Source organism: Bactrocera dorsalis, chromosome 1, assembly GCF_023373825.1.
Source record: "Bactrocera dorsalis isolate Fly_Bdor chromosome 1, ASM2337382v1, whole genome shotgun sequence".
In the NCBI taxonomy this organism is placed as follows: domain Eukaryota; kingdom Metazoa; phylum Arthropoda; class Insecta; order Diptera; family Tephritidae; genus Bactrocera; species Bactrocera dorsalis.
The window spans coordinates 79,750,579-79,770,713 of record NC_064303.1 but is presented as its reverse complement, the minus strand read 5'-3'; the positions used below and the strand labels follow the sequence as shown (position 1 = coordinate 79,770,713).

Below are 20,135 nucleotides of genomic sequence, written 5' to 3'. Positions count from 1 at the left end.
AGGAATCCCACATAAAATTATAGTTTAACTTATCCAACTGGTCGTGCACAAGTTGTTTCAAAAACTCATATTTCCCCAAAAATATTTTAACTGGGCTTGCTTTATTTAATTTAGCATAATCTTCTTCTGGACAATTTTATTTAACTAGTTCCCTTTTACGATGATTCTTATAAAAATTTTTATTGTTCAATAATAATATTTGTAATACATAACATCACTACATGTACCCATCAATGAAATCGTAACTAAATATATTGACAATCCCTTATTCTACCCACCACACCTGAGACACTCCGCATATAATGTGACCACTCCACACACGGTGATACCTCACCCAACCAATTAACAAAAAGGACCGCATCATCGGCCCCACCTCATTCAATTATGTACTTCGATCAACGCTGTTGCGCACGCGTCAACTCGATTCTGCGATCCTCTTTTCAATTAAATAAATTTAGCAAAATGTTGCTACGGAGTATAACAAGTTTGTACACCTGACGGTTGCTTGCATCACCTAAAACTAATCCAGACAGATATAAGTTTATATATATATAGTAAATGATCAGGATGACGGGGTGAAATCCGTGTGGATGTCTGTCCGTCCGTCCGTTTGTCTGTGCAAGTTGTAACTTTAGTAGAATTTGAATAATCTTGATGAAACTTAAAAGAGAGAAAGTTGAGTTCGTAAAGGGGCGTAATCGGACTAATGTCACATCCATAAAACACCAGCTGTGGTTTGAAAATTTGTAAAGAGTGTGCGTGGCTACGACAGGTTTACTGTTTAAACCTCCAAAATCATTCCACATATATGTATGTACATATCACCCAAGTTTACACAAGTTTTGTTAAAAATGATTAAAAGTGCGATAAATCAATAACTAAATCCGTTAGATAAATTGTACTATGGGAGTGGTACCGCTCACATTTGGGTGAAATCTCATATCTCCAGACCTACTTTCAACCGTATTTGGTTTTTGTTTAGGGCTGATTATCGGTCAAAGTGTGTAATTGAAGTAAGGAAATAATCTTTTCCTGATAATAGTGTGTTAAATATTGGTTAAATAGAGCTAATATTTCTTTAGCCCCATATATCTAATAGAATATTTTCGACTCGGGTGACTTTATACCTCATATATCGGCCAATATATGAATTATTTTCATCTCCATATGTGATATATTCTACGAACGGTAAATCTTTGTCCCTAAAATAGATAAAATCGTGAAAATCTCCCATATAACTAATAACAGGATTTTTAAACATAATTTACTTATTCCAACAAACATTTTTATAATCATGGGTTAACGCTGAACATGAATGGATTTCATCAATGGTTGGTGTTAATCTCATATTCCCAATATCTATTTCGATCTACTGGTTGACATTTTGCATACCAATTCAATAAATTAAATTTTACGACTATGTCAGATATATCTCATTTGAGCATGATTTTTTATATAACTTTAAATGGCGGGAAATAATATCTATTTATTCAACAAAAGAAGTCAATGAACTATGCTGAATCGAAATATATAAAATGACATAGCTAAAACCAAAAAAAAAAGGTATAAAGCTGTAATTTTGTGCAGAGTATTCCACTGATGAGGGGTACCTGTGGTTTGGCCCCGTCCCCTAATATCTCCTTAATCACTCAAGCCGAATCAACCAATCTCTACTGAAATGTAAAAGAAAATAACGGTTATGTTGAAAACTACTAAGAGTGCGATAACTCAATAAATAACAAATAAGTAAATCTATAGAGCAAAGTCAGCTGAATTTTCGAAAATCCTGATATCAGGTATATAGGAGCTAGGTAAAGTTTTCGCCCAATTATATTTATTTTATGTATACAAATACAAGGAGCTTTCCAAAACAAACAGGACTTTTTGAATCTAGCACCCCCCGGTGGCGCCACCTATATGTCGACTGGTGCGTTAGAATCTGCTATCATTAACGATTTTCCACTGAGAATTTCATGCCATTTTAGTGATTGGAAATGAAGTGTGTCAATATGCTTGTGTTATCGGTGCCAAAATGAGTTTCGAACAAAGAGCCAAAATTAAATTTTGTTTTAAAATTGGTAGAACTTTTACGAAAACGTTTCAATTGATGAAGCAAGTTTATGGCGATTATTGCCTATCCTGTAGCAGAGTGCACGAGTGGTTTCAACGTTTTCAAAGTGGTCTTGAGGACATAAATGACGATCAACATATAGGTCAATCAAAATACGTGATCACCGGAAATTCCATCGAAACTGTGCGTAAATTCATTAAAAATCAGCCGAAATCATCATTGAAATTTATGGAAATGGAATTGAACATCTCCGAAACATCGATTTATCGCATTTGGGCTTACCAAAGGTGTGTGCACGGTTTTTTTCACACAAATTGACTGACCAAAAATTGCTCAGAATCCAACATTTACCGATTATTTGACCAAAAATCAAATGTTAACCATTAGCAACTGCCCGTATTCACCTAATCTGGCACCGTGCGACTTTTTTCTGTTCGGAAAAATGCATTTGCCCATGAAAAGAAAGCGCTATGGAGACGTAAAGACCATTCAAAAGGCTTGCTCCGGCATACTAGCGGCCATACCGGCCAACATGCTAAAACACTTGGTCAACATGCTTTTGGACCGTGTAAAAAGTTGTATTGAAGCAAAAGGAAACTATTTTGAATATTTTACAACAAATTGATTTTGCCGAAAAATACATTTGTTCTTTTTTTTAAGTCCTGTTTACTTTGGAACGCACCGTGTTTACTGTTATGAATAAAACACGCTCGGAAATATTTTATATTTACAATAAAATGTGGGAAAATGGGGGACAATCAATATCTCCATTAAGTAAAAAAATCAAAGCATATCGATGGACAAAGCCAAGCACAGAAAACGATTTAGAAGTGATATAATTGATGTGATTATTGAAAGAAAATGTATTGTCAAAGATATCCCCAAGATCTTTGATTTCAGTTACACATTTAAGGGCGCAATTTGAAATATTGTAAGAAGGTAAGATGCTACGTTCTCCCACATACGAGTTTTGAGAACATTTATCTAAATTCAGAAAAAGGCTGAAAGTGCAGCAGCCACCAATCATAAAAACCAGCAATATCACATTGAAGTTTAATTACATCTTCGGAGTTTTTGATTATTTACTGTGAAATTTTTTATTCATATAACAAAAATTTAGCAAAAGAAAAACAACTGGAAATGTCATCGATAAACAGCACGAAAAGAAGAGGACCTAAAACGCTTCCTCATCCCCATCAAAAATAACAATACAACGTCTACTGTGCAAATATGACTTAGTCCACTGCAAGAAGACAGAGTGAAAATAGAACGTTGTAAACTTTATCAAAGGCTTTAAATAAATCTGTATAAACACAATCTGTTTGAAATCCAGCATTCTCCAGAACAGTCCTGAGAGCTGGGGCGTGTGAGGCGGTGTGAGCCGGAGTATTGTCGCGGTGCAACATCCAATCGGCTGCGATGTCTTGTCGAAGCAAGTTCTTGGTGGACGATGCCTTTAATGTCAAAAAAGACAATAAGCATTTGCTCATTCATCAGCGACCTCTTCCCGGCCCTCTAAAAAGGAAACACACCACTTCTTGCTAAAGCAACATCTGGGTAAGCCTGCTTGATCATATCAAACGTCTCTGTCGCAGATTTACCGAATTTCACACAAAATTTAATCGCGTACCTTTGCTCTAACGAACGCCGTACCACTAATAAAAACATTTTACGAAAATGTGTGTCCTGACTCTTCAGGAGCTCGAAAACAATCGCCTCCAACTGCTCGTTCGTTAGCTAGTCGGTGCGCGCACTCTCCAAAGTCGCGGTGAAAGAAAATCAGTCCTATTACTTTCCGGACAAACCCCAATATAACCATTTAACTATCACGCTTAGTTTCACGTTAAGGAATGTTACTTTATGGCCAAAAAATTTGAATGCCTATTTCTGAAGCCGAACTGATGCGATGTAATGAACTGAACTGATTCATGGATTTTAATTTTTGGAAATTTTTTTTTTTTCAAAAAGTTTTAAGATTTATGAAATAATATTAATAGATTAGGAACCAACTTTCTAAAATCTTGGAAAAAGTAACAGGCGTATTGATGAGTTAATTGATAGGTGAGCTTTAGTAATCTTTGTTATGGTAAAAGCTTTAACACTTTGGCTGCAGTTAAGTCGAATCGGAGTGCTTCCTTAAGCTTAAGCCATTTAATTTCATTCTTAAGTTCACAGATGGTGATTGCTGCAATTTTTGTATGACCTGGTTGAATACTACTTAGGAAGTGCAGAGTGAATTACTGATAATTTATAATGATTAAGATATTTGGTACTTTTCAAAAACGAGATGTCATCTGTTTTGACAGTCGATAGTTGAGATAAAAACTCAATTTCATAGTGTGGTTGAAAATAAAAATTGGGCTACTATTTTGTTCTCTAAGGTTTTAATTTTCATCTTTTAATTGCGGGCATAATTGTTCAATCCTATCAGTTTATATTTTATGTGATCTAAGTATTTCATAACCCATTTTTTTATTCGGATGATTTGTTGGTGTTGGGATACATGGAAAAAATTAAGATTAATATTTCAGATTTTCCTTTTGAATAACAGATTTTCGGCCCAGTGCCGTGTTAGTCCAGATAGTAACTTTTTGAAATGTAATTAAATTCTACGTCAAATATAACATTTTTCAACTTGCAATACTGAAAAGCAAACATATTGAAACATTTATAACTGGTGGTTACAGGTAATACACCAGTTATTCACTATGATGTTAACCTAAAATACAAACAGCAAACAGCAAGCTGCAAATCAAAAGCTCCAAAACCCGTTTACTAATGTTTGTAGTATTTCCTTCCACTCTTTTTAGCCGAAATTGATACGCAAGTACGGTTACCCATCGGAGACACATACAGTGGTCACAAAGGATGGCTATATTCTGGAAATGCATCGCATACCAAAACGTGGCGCCCAGCCAGTGCTTCTGATGCACGGCATATTGGACACATCGGCTACATGGGTGCTGATGGGACCAAAATCGGGGTTGGGTAAGTCCAAATACACTTTTCTTATTCTTCAATTATTTTTTACATTACACTTCTTTTTCGACTGCATTCTACATTCCATGCTTTCACTTCGTTTGAGCAACATTGTCAGGATTGCCTCATTTACATATCTTCCCAATGGGGTTTCTTAATTAACTTACTGTGTTTCCATGTATCTTGTGTGCTACATACTTATGTTTGTGTATGTGTTGTTTGCTAACTAACAACTCACATTTTTCTATTTCCAATTTCTCTTTCTCCGCATCTCATTGAACTGTGCTCATTGCACTTAGGCTACATGTTATCGGATCTCGGTTACGACATATGGATGGGCAATGCGCGTGGCAATCGATATTCGAAGAATCACACGAGCCTTAATAGCGATTACCAGGAATTCTGGGATTTCACCTTTCACGAAATGGGCAAATATGATTTACCCGCAAACATTGATTATATCCTCAGCAAAACAGGTTACGAACAGCTGCACTATATAGGACACTCTCAGGTAAATTAACGTCGACGATTTTGCCTATTTTGCTACTGGGTTCCAATAGTTTTTTTTTCAATAATTTTATTTCCTTTCCACAGGGCACTGCAGTCTTTTGGGTTCTGTGTTCCGAGCAGCCTTCCTATACACAAAAAATACTATCGATGCACGCTTTAGCTCCCATAGCGTTCATTTCTGATATGAAGAGTCCACTTTTTCGAACATTGGTTGTGTTTTTAGACTTTTTAACGGTACGTTGTTCTGAAATTTCTTTACAAACTATCTGAGGCAACTTTCGGATCCAAAATTTTATTGTATACTATTTTCAGGCAGCGACACGCATGCTACGCATCACCGAATTTATGCCCAATACAAAATTGTTTGTAGATCACACGCAAGTGGTGTGCCACGACAACGCAATGACGCAGGACGTCTGTTCAAATATCTTGTTCCTGGTGGCCGGCTACAATTCGGAGCAATTGAATAAGGTAAGTACACACGCTTAATTATGAAATATGAAGCTGAATTTGTATACTAAATTCACACCCTTTAGAAAGTGGACTTGTCCACCAAGTTTGGACAAATATTTCTTTATTCCAGTGTTATGCTTTGAAAGCTATAAAAACTAATTAAATCTTAAAATATTGAAACGTGTATTAGGTGTAGTAGTGACCGATAGCGCTTGTTTCTAGGGCAGAAGATAATATTTAATCGCCATATTTAAGCTAATGATATGAGCAATTTCTGGTATATGTACATACATGTTTTTAATTGCACCAAAGGGTAATACCGGGTTATCCAATAAGAGTGATATGATTTATTAAAAATTATTTAATGTGAAGTACAATTAAGTCCTGAATATAACGTCATCAAAATGGCCTCCACGGTTTTTTTGTAGGAATGAATTCGATGAACCTACTTCTTCCATGAAAATGTCATGAATAACACGTTCAATATTGACTTATAAAGTTTGAAGAGAGTTTGGCCCCAAGAAGTAGTCAAATCACAATTTCTTGAAATAATCGAATCTTTTTACGCAATAATTCGAGTGATACACGTACTATGTGGTACGTAGCCCCGTCTTCTTGAAACCAGATATTTTCAAGATCTACTTATTCCACTTACGGTCATAAACGGTTGGTTATAATTGATCTATGCCCCTCTCCATTGATGGTAACGGTATCACCACCTTGATTTCGAAAGAAGTACGGACCATTTATTTCACTAGATTAAAAACCACACCAAACGGTCAATCTAGGTAAACGTAATGGTTATTCATGAATAATTTGTGGATTTTCTTCGCATCAGAATCGAATTTTTTTTATTTACCGCGCTACGTATATTAAAGTGAGCCTTATCGGAGAAGATGATTTTCTTAAAAAAATCGTTATCGTTTTCAAGTTGTTCCAAGAGAAAATCAGCAAATTCAAAAGTGAGTGCGAATTATTTTACATGGATGCGAACCCGATATTTTCTGCCAAATATTGAATTCTAAATAATTTCTAGAGATATCACCATGTCAATATTGATTTATAGGACTTATAATTTTGCGTAAATAATTACTCCTGAAGATAAAATTCAACTAGTATAATATGGAAAATGGCACAAGACATTATTATATTCTAAACAGGTTTTATTAAATTTGCCTCGAATCTTGAAGAAAAAAATATATGTTATGGTTATGTTTCAGACACTATGAAAAACCGTATTCATAAATCGTATAGCGTATAGTTTCTAGTATACTGACTATAGGTAAGTCTATAATTGTCCAACCCTAGTTTATCGACCTTACTAATAGGTAAAAATTTGATTCTTGGTGATTATATTCGTAAATTAAGTCTATAAATTGAGAATATTATATCATAAAATTGTTAAATTATATTTTTTATATGATAGAAATAAAGTTTACGGAAAAAAGATGTTTTGAGGAAAAAAAATTGCAAACTTCAAAAAAATTGCGAACTTCCAAAAAACGACGATTTTACTTAAAAAAACCCGATTATTTTATATAATTGATCGTGTTAAATTTTTTTCGTGGATTTTTTCGAAAAGTTCATTCAAATATAAAAATTAAAAAAAAATGTCCCCAAAAGTCAATTTCTACAAAAGTTATGGCTATTGGAAAATAAAAAAGCCATTTTTTTGAAAAATTCATAACTTTTTTGAAGTTGGACAAAAAATTTTAAAAAATTCTCAAAAATGTTTTTCAAAGGGTAGAAAAGGACTGATAAGTTTCAGCAAAATCTAAAGAGGTCGGGTTCAAAAGTGGTCGATTTGGTATGGAATATCCCATATGCATGCCAATCAAACTGACCAATCAAAATCAAGTCCTTATACGAAATTTCTTTTCCAACATTTCTTCAAGAAATTCGGTATGAATTATCGTCTAAGGTAATGAAAAAATCTCCGAACGAATTGGTCAGATCGATTAATGTAGCATATATGTAGATGCGTTACAAACTGACGAATAAAAATAAAGTTCTTGTATGGAATCTTTTAAGGAGTATTATAGTTTCGGTGCAACCGAAGTTAATTTTTTCCTCTTTTATTTGACCAAAGCAGACGTTAGTGTGTCAAAGACCTCTGACTTTGGTGACATAATTTTACCATAAGCAGTTTCTGAGCACGTAAAAGTGAACCATGTGTATGTATGTGTGTCTCTAAATAATGCACAAAACACTTTTGTATTTAATGCACACCGCAAAATTGTTGTCACTTAAAATTCCTAAATGCTATTGAGTTAACTTTCGCTGATGAGCGAGCTTATACATTGCTAACAGCGTTGGCAACTCTTTTATTCAACTTCAATGAAAAAAGTAAACAAATACTAGTGTATAATCGGGGAGAGCTACTGCGCTAAGCTCTAAACACTTTATGTGCGTACTACTTATGTATGTGTAAATACAAATTTATGTAAATATAGTAGCTTTTATTTGTGCAATGCATATACACATATACATATGTATGTGTATCTATGTATATCTATATCGGGTGTTACATAACCGAGTACCTGATAAACACAAGAGCGCGATGAGTCAACTGGAATTTCCCTTTTACATATATCATAACCTTAAATTGTTGTACGTGGTGCAAAAAAACATTTATGATTAGCTAATTTTTATTCTTATTCACCCTTTTCTGAAACATTTCGACTATATTATGCACATTGGCATATTCTTCTTCTTTACTGGCGTAGACACTGCTTACGCGACTATAGCCGAGTCAACAACAGCGCGCAGTCGTTTCTCCTCTTCGCTACGTGGCGCCAATTGGATATTCCAAACGAAGCCAGGTCCTTCTCCACTTGATCCTTCCAACGGAGTGGAGGTCTTCCTCTTCCTCTGCTTCCTCCGGCGGGTACTGCGTCGAATACTTTCAGATCTGGAGCGTTTTCATCCATCCGGACAACATGACCTAGCCAGCGTAGCCGCTGGCTTTCATTTCGCTGAACTATGTCAATGTCGTCGTATATCTCGTACAGCTCATCGTTCCATCGAATGCGATATTCGCCGTGGCCAATGCGCAAAGGACCATAAATCTTTCGCAGAACCTTTCTCTCGGAACGTCGACTCATCGGTTGTTGTCATCGTCCAAGCCTCTGCACCATATAGCAAGACGGGAATTATAGACTTTGGCTTTTGTTCGTCGAGAGAGGACTTTACTTTTCAATTGCCTACTCTGTCCGAAGTAGCACCTGTTGGCAAGAGTAATCCTGCGTTGGATTTCCAGGCTGACATTGTTGGTGGTGTTAATGCTGGTTCCTAAATAGACGAAATTATCTACAACTTCAAAGTTATGACTGTCAACAGTGACGTGAGAGCCAAGTCGCGAGTGCGATGACTGTTTGTTTGATGACAGGAGATATTTCGTCTTGCCCTCGTTCACTGCCAGACCCATTTCTTTTGCTTCCTTGTCCAGTCTGGAGAAAGCAGAACTAACGGCGCGGGTGTTGAGACCGATGATATCAATATCATCGGCATACGCCAGCAGCTGTACACTCTTATAAAAGATTATACCTGCTCGATTAAGTTCTGCAGCTCGAATAATTTTCTCCAGCAGCAGATTGAAGAAGTCGCACGATAGGGAGTCGCCTTGTCTGAAACCTCGTTTGGTATCGAACGGCTCGGAGAGGTCCTTCCCGATCTTGACGGAGCTTTTGGTGTTGCTCAACGTCAGTTTACACAGCCGTATTAGTTTTGCGGGGATACCAAATTCAGACATCGCGGCATAGAGGCAGCTCCTTTTCGTGCTGTCGAAAGCAGCTTTGAAATCGACGAATAGGTGGTGTGTGTCGATTCTCCTTTCACGGGTCTTTTCCAAAATTTGGCGCATGGTGAATATCTGGTCGGTTGTTGATTTTCCAGGTCTAAAGCCACACTGATAAGGTCCAATCAGTTTGTTGACGGTGGGCTTTAATCTTTCACACAATACGCTCGATAGAACCTTATATGCGATGTTGCTAATCCCACGGTAGTTGGCGCAGATTGTGGGGTCTCCTGTTCTAAGGATTGGGCATAGCACACTTAAATTGCAATCGTTGGGTATACTTTCGTCCGACCATATTTTGCAAAGAAGCTGATGCATGCTCCTTATCAGTTCTTCGCCGCCGTGGTTTAATAGCTCGGCGGGCAATCCTTCGGCCCCCGCCGCTTTGTTGTTCTTCAGGCGGGCAATTGCTATTCGAACTTCTTCATGGTCGGGCAATGGAACGTCTGCTCCATTGTCATCGATTGGGGAATCGGGTTCGCCTTCTCCTGGCGTCGTCCGTTCACTGCCATTCAGCAGGCTGGAGAAGTGTTTTCTCCGTAATTTAAGTATGCTTTGGGGATCGATGACTAGATCACCTTTGGGGGTTCTACAAGAGTATGCTCAGCCCTTGAAACCTTCTGTAAGTCGCCGCATCTTTTCGTAGAATTTTCGAGCATTACCCCTGTCGGCTAGCTTATCAAGCTCTTCGTACTTACGCATTTCTGCCTCTTTCTTATGCTGTCTACAAATGCGTCTCGCTTCCCTTCTCAACTCTCGGTATCTATCCTATCCCGCACGTGTTGTGGTCGATCGTAACGTTGCGAGGTAGGCAGCCTGTTTTCTCTCCGATGTGACACAGCACTCCCCGTCGTACCAGCTGTTTTTTTTCACTTTCCGAAAACCAATGGTTTCGGTTGCAGCTGTACGTAAGGAGTCTGAAATGCCATCCCACAGTTCCCTTATACCGAGTTGTTGACGAGTGCTCTCAGAGAACAGGAGTGCAAGCCGAGTAGAAAATCATTTGGCTGTCTGTTGTGATTGCAGCTTCTCGACGTCGAACCTTCTTTGTGTTTGTTGGCGTGCGTTTTATGCTGCACAGAGGCGGGTGCGAATCTTTGCTGCAACAATATAGTGGTCCGAGTCGATGTTAGCACCTCGGAGCGCACGCACATCGAAAACACTGGAGACGTGTCTTCCATCTATCACAACATGATCGATCTGGTTTGTGGTTTTCCGATCCGGAGACTGCCGGGTAGCTTGATGAATTTTCTTATGCTGGAATCTAGTACTACATATAACCATATTTCGGGCCCCGGCGAAGTAGATCAGCCTCAACCCATTTCGGGATGTTTCCTCGTGGAGGCTGAATTTACCGACCGTAGTGCCAAAGATATCTTCTTTGCCCACCCTGGCGTTAAAGTCGCCAAGCACGATTTTGACATCGTGGCGGGGGCATCTCTCATAAGTGCGCTCCAAGTACTCATAAAAGGCATCTTTGGTCACATCGTCCGTCTCTTCCGTCGGAAGTGAGCGCAAATCAGCGATATGTTGAAGAACCTGGATGCGGATTGTGATGTCAGCCTTTATCTTTACGAGGACATCTACCAGCTGGGCAGCGGCACCTTCCCAATTAAGAGACCGGACATTCCAGGTGCATGCCCTCAAATCATAATACTTAATTCGTTTGCCATGGTCGTCATCAAAAGGGGGGTCACACATCCGAGGCTTGTTGTTTTCTTTCATTGAGGGTGTTTTTTTACGTGGCGGGTCCCATGCCCAGCGCACAACCCTAAGTAGGGAATATTCTTGGGCTACCCAGAGGATACTTGGTCAAAGACCGGAAGTTGTGAGCTGCTTGAGCCATATTTTAAAGAATCGTTTCTGGCCACTCCCAAGTGAATGGCGATCAGAGAACTTTCCTCACTTGCGAGAACTTCCACATATGACTCCATCCCAATAGATAGATAATAAAATAAAAATTTTTGATCATAATAATGTAAATGTTCTTTTGGAATCGAACGCTATTGCAACGATGAAGAATGCCGCATTGCGCAGTAGGGAAGACTCAAACCGCATTTGCAATAAAAAAATAATTAACTTCGTAAGATAAATACAAACTTACATATATTTCACAGTATTTAAATACCTTGTGTTAACATAAGAAGCTTACGCCTCAATGTTTTGGTCTAACAAAACTCACGAAATATGAATGATAGTATGATCTAGGTTATTTCACATAAAGAGATAAATAACGCTTATTTGTAGTTAGATCAGAGTTTTATTTCAGACCAAATTACCAAAAAAAACACATTTGGGTTTTCTAAGTTCGACTTCTAGTCTTATTGCTTCAACTTATGTACAAAAATAATAAACCAAACCTATCATCAGCATAATGTTCACAAGAGTATTGTTGAATGGATGGAATTCCGAACATTACAGTAATATACATTTATTTTTTGAAAATTATTAAGAGTGAAAAAAATAATTTATTGGGATATACTTGTAGGTCCGTTCATCTGTTCACCGATTTTAATAAAACTTGTTATTGCATATGAGCGAAATTGTAAAATTGAGATGTATTAACTACTGTGGAAAATCAGCTGACGGTTCAATTCCATTGTCAATTAAGTGACGTTTTGAAAGCAATCGAAATTATATACATTACATACATATGTACGAGGTGTGTTCAAAAAGTATCGCGAATTTTGTGTTTTTTCAAAAATTATTTATTTATTCATGAATATCTATTTTGTCCCCTTCAAAGTAATCCCCATGAGACATTATACACTTGTGCCACCGGTTTTTCCAATCTTCGAAGCACTTCAAAAAATCATTTTTTTGTATCCTCTTCAGCTCCTCCTTCGATGCCGTCTTTATCTCTTCAAGAGAAGCGTAACGTCGTCCTTTCATGGGCCTCTTTAGTTTAGGGAACAAGAAAAAGTCACAGGGGGCCAGATCTGGGGAATACGGTGGCTGCGGCATCATTAGTGTGTTGTTTTTGGCCAAAAAGTCGCGCACAAGCAACGATGTGTGAGCAGGGGCGTTATCGTGGTGTAATTTTTTTGATAGGTAAAAATCGAAGACGACCCAAAGCACGTGCAAGCAAAGTAGCTGTCAAAACTTAAATAAACATTCAAAATGACCGAGCTTATCGGCATAAGTGAGAGACATGAGTACCAATATAACGCCACAAAAAATTCGTAATTCGAATATACGTAACCCGCGAAAATTCAAAATTCGCGATACTTTTTGAACACTCCTCGTATGTATAGATTATTTTTCGCCCAGCATTCGATGGAGAGATAACTATAATTTGCTGTGAGTTCCTAACCATATATATTGAATATTGATTTGGTTCTTTTATCCGATATATCTTGAACTCTCTTTGATATCATACAAAGTCAACCAGATTATAACGTGCAAATATAAAGATTATTATTTGAAAATTTGGGTATGGCTCTATATACTACGAGTATATAGGCAGTAACTAGTAAACTGGAAGGACAAACATCATTACTACATTACATTATTCCGCTATCTATCTTTGTTATATCTTATACAGGATTTTTCATTCACCTAAATTGAATGTTTGGTGTTGCTATTGGTCTTGTGGAATCATCGGTCCGTGTTTCTTTCGAAATCAATCTGGTGATACCGTTACTGGAGATCGGCATAGATCAATGATAACCAACTTTTAATGACTGCAGTTGGAAGAATTTGACTTTGACAACATCTGGTTCTAAGAGGGCGTGGTTACGTAGCCCATAGCACATGCCACAACCGAATTATTGCGAGAAAAGTTTGGAGACTCGATTGTTTCAATAAATTATGACATTAAATGTCTTTCAAGGAAATGTGATTTAACACCATTAGACTACTTCATGTTATTTGAAGTTATCGGTCCTTACCAATAAACCAGATTCTCTTCAAGCTTTAGAAGTCAATATTAAATGTGCCATTCTTGACATACGACTTGATTTAGTGGAAAAAGAAGGGAAAAAGGGGGCACACTCGCCTTTTTTTTTTAAATTGCTGTGGAAGTCAAACCAAAAAATTTTGTCCAGCAATGTTTGCTTGGCTGTAAACCTACATTTTTGGGCTTCTTTTCCTTATCTTCCCTTACCGGTTGTTTTTAATTGTTCTATATTTTTTTCAACACATTTTCAAACTTCCCAAATTGGTGAAACCGCCCCACCCATGGGGCAGATGCGCCAAGGGTACAAACGCCACGGTTGGCGGTTGGAGGTTGGAAAAACACCCACAATTGCGTTTTTTTCTTAAAAAATCGATTTCAAGAGAACTTTCGAACTTGCGTACTATGCGGCCAACGTAAAACTGATCTTGTGGACCTTGAAACCGCACAAGAACGTAATTATTCAAATCCAAGCTCTCGGAGTCAAAGAACGATCCAATAGATTTATCGGTATCTGCAAAACTTGTAACTAAGGAATCATCATCTGATGATTCATCCGAGGATATTCGTTTTTTAAAAGTCAAGGACCTTTTGGTAGTTTTTCGTAGCAGCACCTTCCCTGATTTAATTTTCTCCTTTTCTTCCTTGGAAGGTGTAGATGTAAGAATTTTAGATGAACCTTTCCTTGACTTCGAAGAGTTAAAAGGTTTGATTATTCTAGGAATAGGGCGAACTTGCTCTGGAATTTTTCCAACAGATGGTATGGGTGAAGATTCGCAAGGAGTAGCAGTCTCAATTGAAACATTGTTTTGGTTTGTAACTAATTCTAATGCAAAGTCAATATCAGCAATTTGATGTTCGACATCTACGCTAATGAAGTCTGCCTCAGGAATTGCTTGTCTGTTAAATGGACTTATTCCAGCTGTGGAAAAACCTTTGCATATGTTTTCAGAAACGAATGACTTTTGAAAGTTGAGGTATATCGTAAATCGTAATAGCTCGTCCAGGAAATCACTATATGACGTGGCCAAATGTTTTTTAAATGGTCCAAATACCGATATGTCCAAAGGCTGTAACTTGTGCGACGAATGCGGTGGGAAGCTTATCATGTGGATGCAATTCTCCCTGCAAAACATTATAGCAGCCAAGCTGCAGTGCGAAACATGATTATCCAAAAAAAGCAAAATCGGTCTTTCTAAGGAACATCGGGTGTTTTTTTGAACATGTTTCAAAACTTCACAGAAGCCGTCCGTTGACATGCACCCACTTTTAGCAGCAATACCTACGCAGCCGTTGGGACCACCATTAACAAAGTGATTTTTGTACTTAACTCGCGAGACACAGATGTATGTACAAATGCGAAAACGTGCTAAAATACCTTTGGAGGAGGCATAACAGTTGTTATTCCTGTTTCATCAAGATTATAAATGTCGACAGGAGCAAACGAAAATTTACTATACAGAATGTACACATTGTCAAAAAATGCCATAACAGCTGTTTTGGTAAAAGACATAGAATGCGCAAGGCTGGCGTTTTCAGGTTTTCTCAAACTGAAATCACGGTGTCGTTTCATGAAGCCTTGCATCCAATCAACTCCTGCTATTTTATTATTTGTCCAGGATAAAGGGATTTTAGTTTCATTCATTTCAGCGTAATCAAAAACGAACTTCCGTGCAGCTCTGTACGTGAATCCATGTTGGAGGTTTGAACATACTTTGAAGTATTCTGCTATTTCATTTTCCATTTTTTTTTTTTTTAAATATCTGCTTTGAGCTATATTTCGAAGAGAACAAAATTGACTCATCGTCCGAGGATTGCCCGGAATCATCAAGTGCTTTAGCTCTTTCCTTATTTATCTTCGCTAGTCGATCTCGTAACGTAGTGCGTTTCAAGCCATAGGTTCGCGCAGATTCACTTATATTGAATTTCTTTGAAAGAACATCCTTGATTGCAAGTTTAACTTTTTTCTCATTCAAATCACTTCGGTCTATCTTTTTTTTAAGTTTCGAACCATGGTGCTAATAACAACCTATGTGGAAAATGTAGATACAAGTACCAAAATACGCTTATCGGTTTATAAAATATTTCCCACGTTTTAATATGTCTACTCATGTGCTCATTCTCCAGATGGGGTATGGTAAATTTACCCCATCATGGTACAAATGCCTGTAGTGCATTTACCCCATGGGGTACATATGCCGGCGAAACAACCCCACTTGTAGTGTGGCGGATGTGCCCCAGGTGCAGGCATGCTTCAAAACTCACTTTGTTTTTACACTCTCCAGCACTTTATCAAAACCTTTTTTGTATTTTTACTAAAAGCAATGTAGTCGGTATCACACTTATGAAAATCTTTTACTGAACACCCTAATTGACAAAGTTATTACAAAATATACAAACTTTAAAAACTTTCCACTGCAACACAAAAAACGGAATAAACGCGATTGTTCACGATCACTTGCAAACTTCACCTTCCAAAGTAAGTTAAACAAGAGGTGGTCAGATGAAGCAAACATTATCGACAATTCAAGTTCGATTGCTATACTGAGTTTAGAGATAACCGTGGGTGGCGAATGTGCCCCAGTGGCGAATGCTCCCCCTTCTACCCTACTCAGATATTAGGTTCATCAAATTCGTTGCTGCAAAAGAATTCGTAGAGGGATTTGTGTGTTGTTATATTTAGAATTTAATTGTATCGGTTGCACTTCATACTAAACAAAAAACATTTGAATTTTCTTAGCAATTAATGTTTTTATTAATAAATCATATCACTCTTACCCTTTATATATTGTAATGCGTAAATGCTTCCAAATTAATATGTACTACTGTGATCAAATTGAAAGGTGAATTTTTAATTTATACTTCGCGTGTTTTTCGAATCGATAAAAAGAAACCACCACATTCGCCGATTTTCTTTCGTGTAACTTCTGGCTATTCAGCAAACTCGCATGACCACCTCGAGGACACCGTTTTAACTCAATTGAAGATATAAAAGCTGAATCGAAGATGGATCTGATGGCCATCACAACGGAAGATTTTTCCAAGTGCTATGATGACTGGAAAATTCGTTGGCATAAGTGTATTGCAACGGGAGGGGATTACTTTGAGGGAGATTAAAATCAACCGAATGGGAAAAGTTCTAATTTCCGATATTTAGTATCGAAAAAAGGGTATGGACTGATTTCGAACTTTTTTATATGAAAGCTATTCAATATTTGCGCTTAATCTATTCACAGTAACAGTGTTGTGGTCCGATTTTATACATTTTCATACCGTCCTATTTGAAAACTGTTGATATCTAACATTTCGTAGTTTCAAACGATACCGTCAAATCCGAGTTTGCGCGGCTATCGCCTGAGTTTAGGTATTGAGATATATAGACGAAACCACTTAAATATGTATGTACTCTGATTTCTGTATTGCAGTTTCTGTTTTTTTTTTTTTGTTTTCAGACAATGCTACCAGTCATGTTGAGTCATACACCTTCAGGGGCATCAATTAAACAACTCGAACACTTCGGGCAGCTAATGAAATCGGGGAATTTTCGCCAATTCGATCGTGGCTTTTTGCGCAATCAACTCCAATACAATCGTATGACACCGCCCGATTATGATCTGTCCAAGGTGAAGGTGCCGGTGGCACTTTACTATTCGATGAACGATATGTTGGTATCGACAACGGGTGTCGATCGTTTGGCACGCGAGTTGCCCGATGTGATTGACAAATACTTAGTGCCCATGGAGAAGTTCAATCATTTGGACTTTTTATGGGCGATCGATGTCAAGTCACTAGTGTACAATCGCCTCGTAAGGAATATTAGGCGCGTGGAGAATTACAAGCAAAAGCAAACGCTACAAATTAATGCGAGCATACAGCAGTTTAGCACACATCTACACCAACAACATTTACAAGTACTACATCAACGACAATATCGGCAACAGCAGAAACATTTGCGGGAACAGCAAGAATTGGAAAATCAACAATTAAAAAAAAGCGGAAACACACGCTCCGGCACAGATCGAAATTTCAAAACAATTTCGAATACGAATTTAAATTCAAACACAATTGGCAGCGCAGGTCAGCCTATAAATGGACGCATACATCCACATGGAGGGATCGTATATTCGACTTATGCTTCAATTTTGCCGAAACTCTTGCCGGCAACAGCGACAGCGCCATCTATAAAACCAACACTGCCAATACCGACGGCGCTGCCAATCGTCAGCACGAACTCGAATCAAGATTTATCTGTGATAGACGCGGATATACATCCAGTTTATAAGCCAAGTGAAAATGAGCATGAAACTATGGACCAAGAAAGGCTTTCAAATTCTAATATACCGTTAGATTTCATGCCAGTTTTGTTCTCGAATACAGAATCAAATATGGAGGACATGAGCACGAATGCGCCACCATCCGACTTCTCGGAAACGACGGAAAAAGTAGTAGAAGGGAGTGCGTGAAATACACTACACTTGTCGTTAGTTTTTATCAAATCCGGTTAACTAATAATGTTTTTTAAGTAATTTTTAAAATTTCGCATCATGATTCACAGAGGAAACAGTCTTATTTTGGTTCATCCATATTTGCTTATAATTTTTATTCATTCTTAAATTATTTTGTAAATAATAATATTGCTACATATTGTTTTCTTAATACTCTTTTCTTATTCTTAAAATTTAGTTGGCAGAATTATATTTTTGTTATTTATTTAGTTTTGATTTTTTCATTGAGTTTTTTACTCTGAAAATGCGCTAAATTTTAGATGAAAAATACACCAGAAACTTTATTCTTTCATTGCTTTACTCTGTCAGTACGTTTATTTTTGAATAAGTACGCATATATGCATATTATTTTATTAAATTTTATTTTGTTTATAAGTCGAATAGAATATTAGATTTTTAAGTATAAACCGCAATTATTGACTGTGATGACAAACGATAAACAAACGAATAAAAGTATCTTCTGATGGCGATTAATTAGTACATAATTTGTACAAAAATATAATTAAGCATATACTTGTATCTAACAAAGCATTTGAATGCTATATAAGTAACTACTATCCATATATAAACATCTATAGAAACAAATGCCTGTATAACAGTGAGCGTGTCGAAATAATAATAATGGCTTCATTTTAAATATATCACGTAACAATTCCTACGTATAAATACATAGTTTATTCATATAAGCCTAATATTTAGCAAGGTAAATGTGCTCACAACTTTTTTTCTTCCGCAAATTTATGCTTCCTTCTTTCCAATACCTGACACTTCCCTCCTAGTTGGCTGTGGTGCTTAATTTTCCTGTTCAACAAAAACTCATTTGCTTCTTATTTAATTCAGCTTTTAATTTTAGCTCAATTTATATTCCAATTATGTTGAATTTTGATTCTGTACACAAGCTGGCGCACTCTGTCCATATTTTCCATTTCGTATTGCGTAATTGTGCTTTCAAACTTGTCAATATTTACCAATACTTACACTAATTTTCGTCAGCTCATCCATCTGTCCCTGCAACGTTAACTTCACGGTGATGCCTGATATCAGAGGAAGTTATATTGCGATTGCGTAGAAAATCCCTAAATCCAAAAAATTGCTATGCCCATACAAAATACGGCTTATCAGCATATATGTACATATGTATGTATCTAATAACACACATTTTATTAACATTCCTATCATTCACCGCTAAAAAATTGGAAAAAGTAGACTGCTAAGCCCTGACCAGTTCCAAAGTAAGGCAATTTTCAAATTTCAGTATAGGCATCAACATAAATATGGCTACTTGGTACAAATACTTCTTACAAATTGCGAGAGTATACACACGACACTCTATCTTAGCCCTAACTTAGTATTTTTAACTAGTTTAGTTTGTAAATATATATGTACATAAATAAAATTATTTTTAATCTTTATATTTTGTTTTTGTATATATATTCTTATAATCAATAAAATTTCTCAATATATGGATAGTTTTAATTGGCAATGCGTACATCTTTTGTATAATTTCAAAATGGAATAAATATATTTTTCATATTTTCTGATTCTTCTTATGGTATAAACATTTGTTTTAATACATACTAATTTTGTCATTTTCCTTCTCTGCTTGTCTTAATAAGATTAAATGAATTAAAACTAAAACATCTGAAATATCTTACTTCGTAACTATACGATGATTACAGATCGAATCATAGAACGATTTAAAAAGGCGATTTTACCTAGCCATTTGTAACGCAACAGGCTTTTCGTGGGATTACTAAATAGGTACATAAAAAAGCAAAGTGAACTTAACATATTCTTATATTCTAATATATAGTACATTTGTATTTTGTTTTCATCGATATTAGATGTGTACTAATTACCCCAGTGAATCGTATTATTATGATTATAATTTACCATTACAGAGTATGCCTATATTTTAATATTTGG

The 20,135-nt window shown here is 36.8% G+C and overlaps 1 protein-coding gene across 2 annotated transcripts in view; it reads left to right on the top strand.

Annotated features, from left to right (window-relative positions):
* Positions 1-19,764, top strand: part of LOC105231584 (lipase 3) — a 38,007-nt gene extending 18,243 nt beyond the window's left edge. The window contains exons 3-7 of one of the 2 annotated variants that reach the window (XM_019992524.3): positions 4,882-5,059; positions 5,350-5,561; positions 5,645-5,794; positions 5,873-6,031; positions 17,157-19,764. In XM_019992524.3, the coding sequence (XP_019848083.1) occupies positions 4,882-5,059; positions 5,350-5,561; positions 5,645-5,794; positions 5,873-6,031; positions 17,157-18,167 (1,710 nt within the window). In that variant the 3' untranslated portion in view covers positions 18,168-19,764. The remainder of the gene's footprint in view (positions 1-4,881; positions 5,060-5,349; positions 5,562-5,644; positions 5,795-5,872; positions 6,032-17,156) is intronic. The other variant, XM_019992522.3, reaches the window with a different exon arrangement.
* The last annotated feature ends 371 nt before the right edge of the window (positions 19,765-20,135 follow it).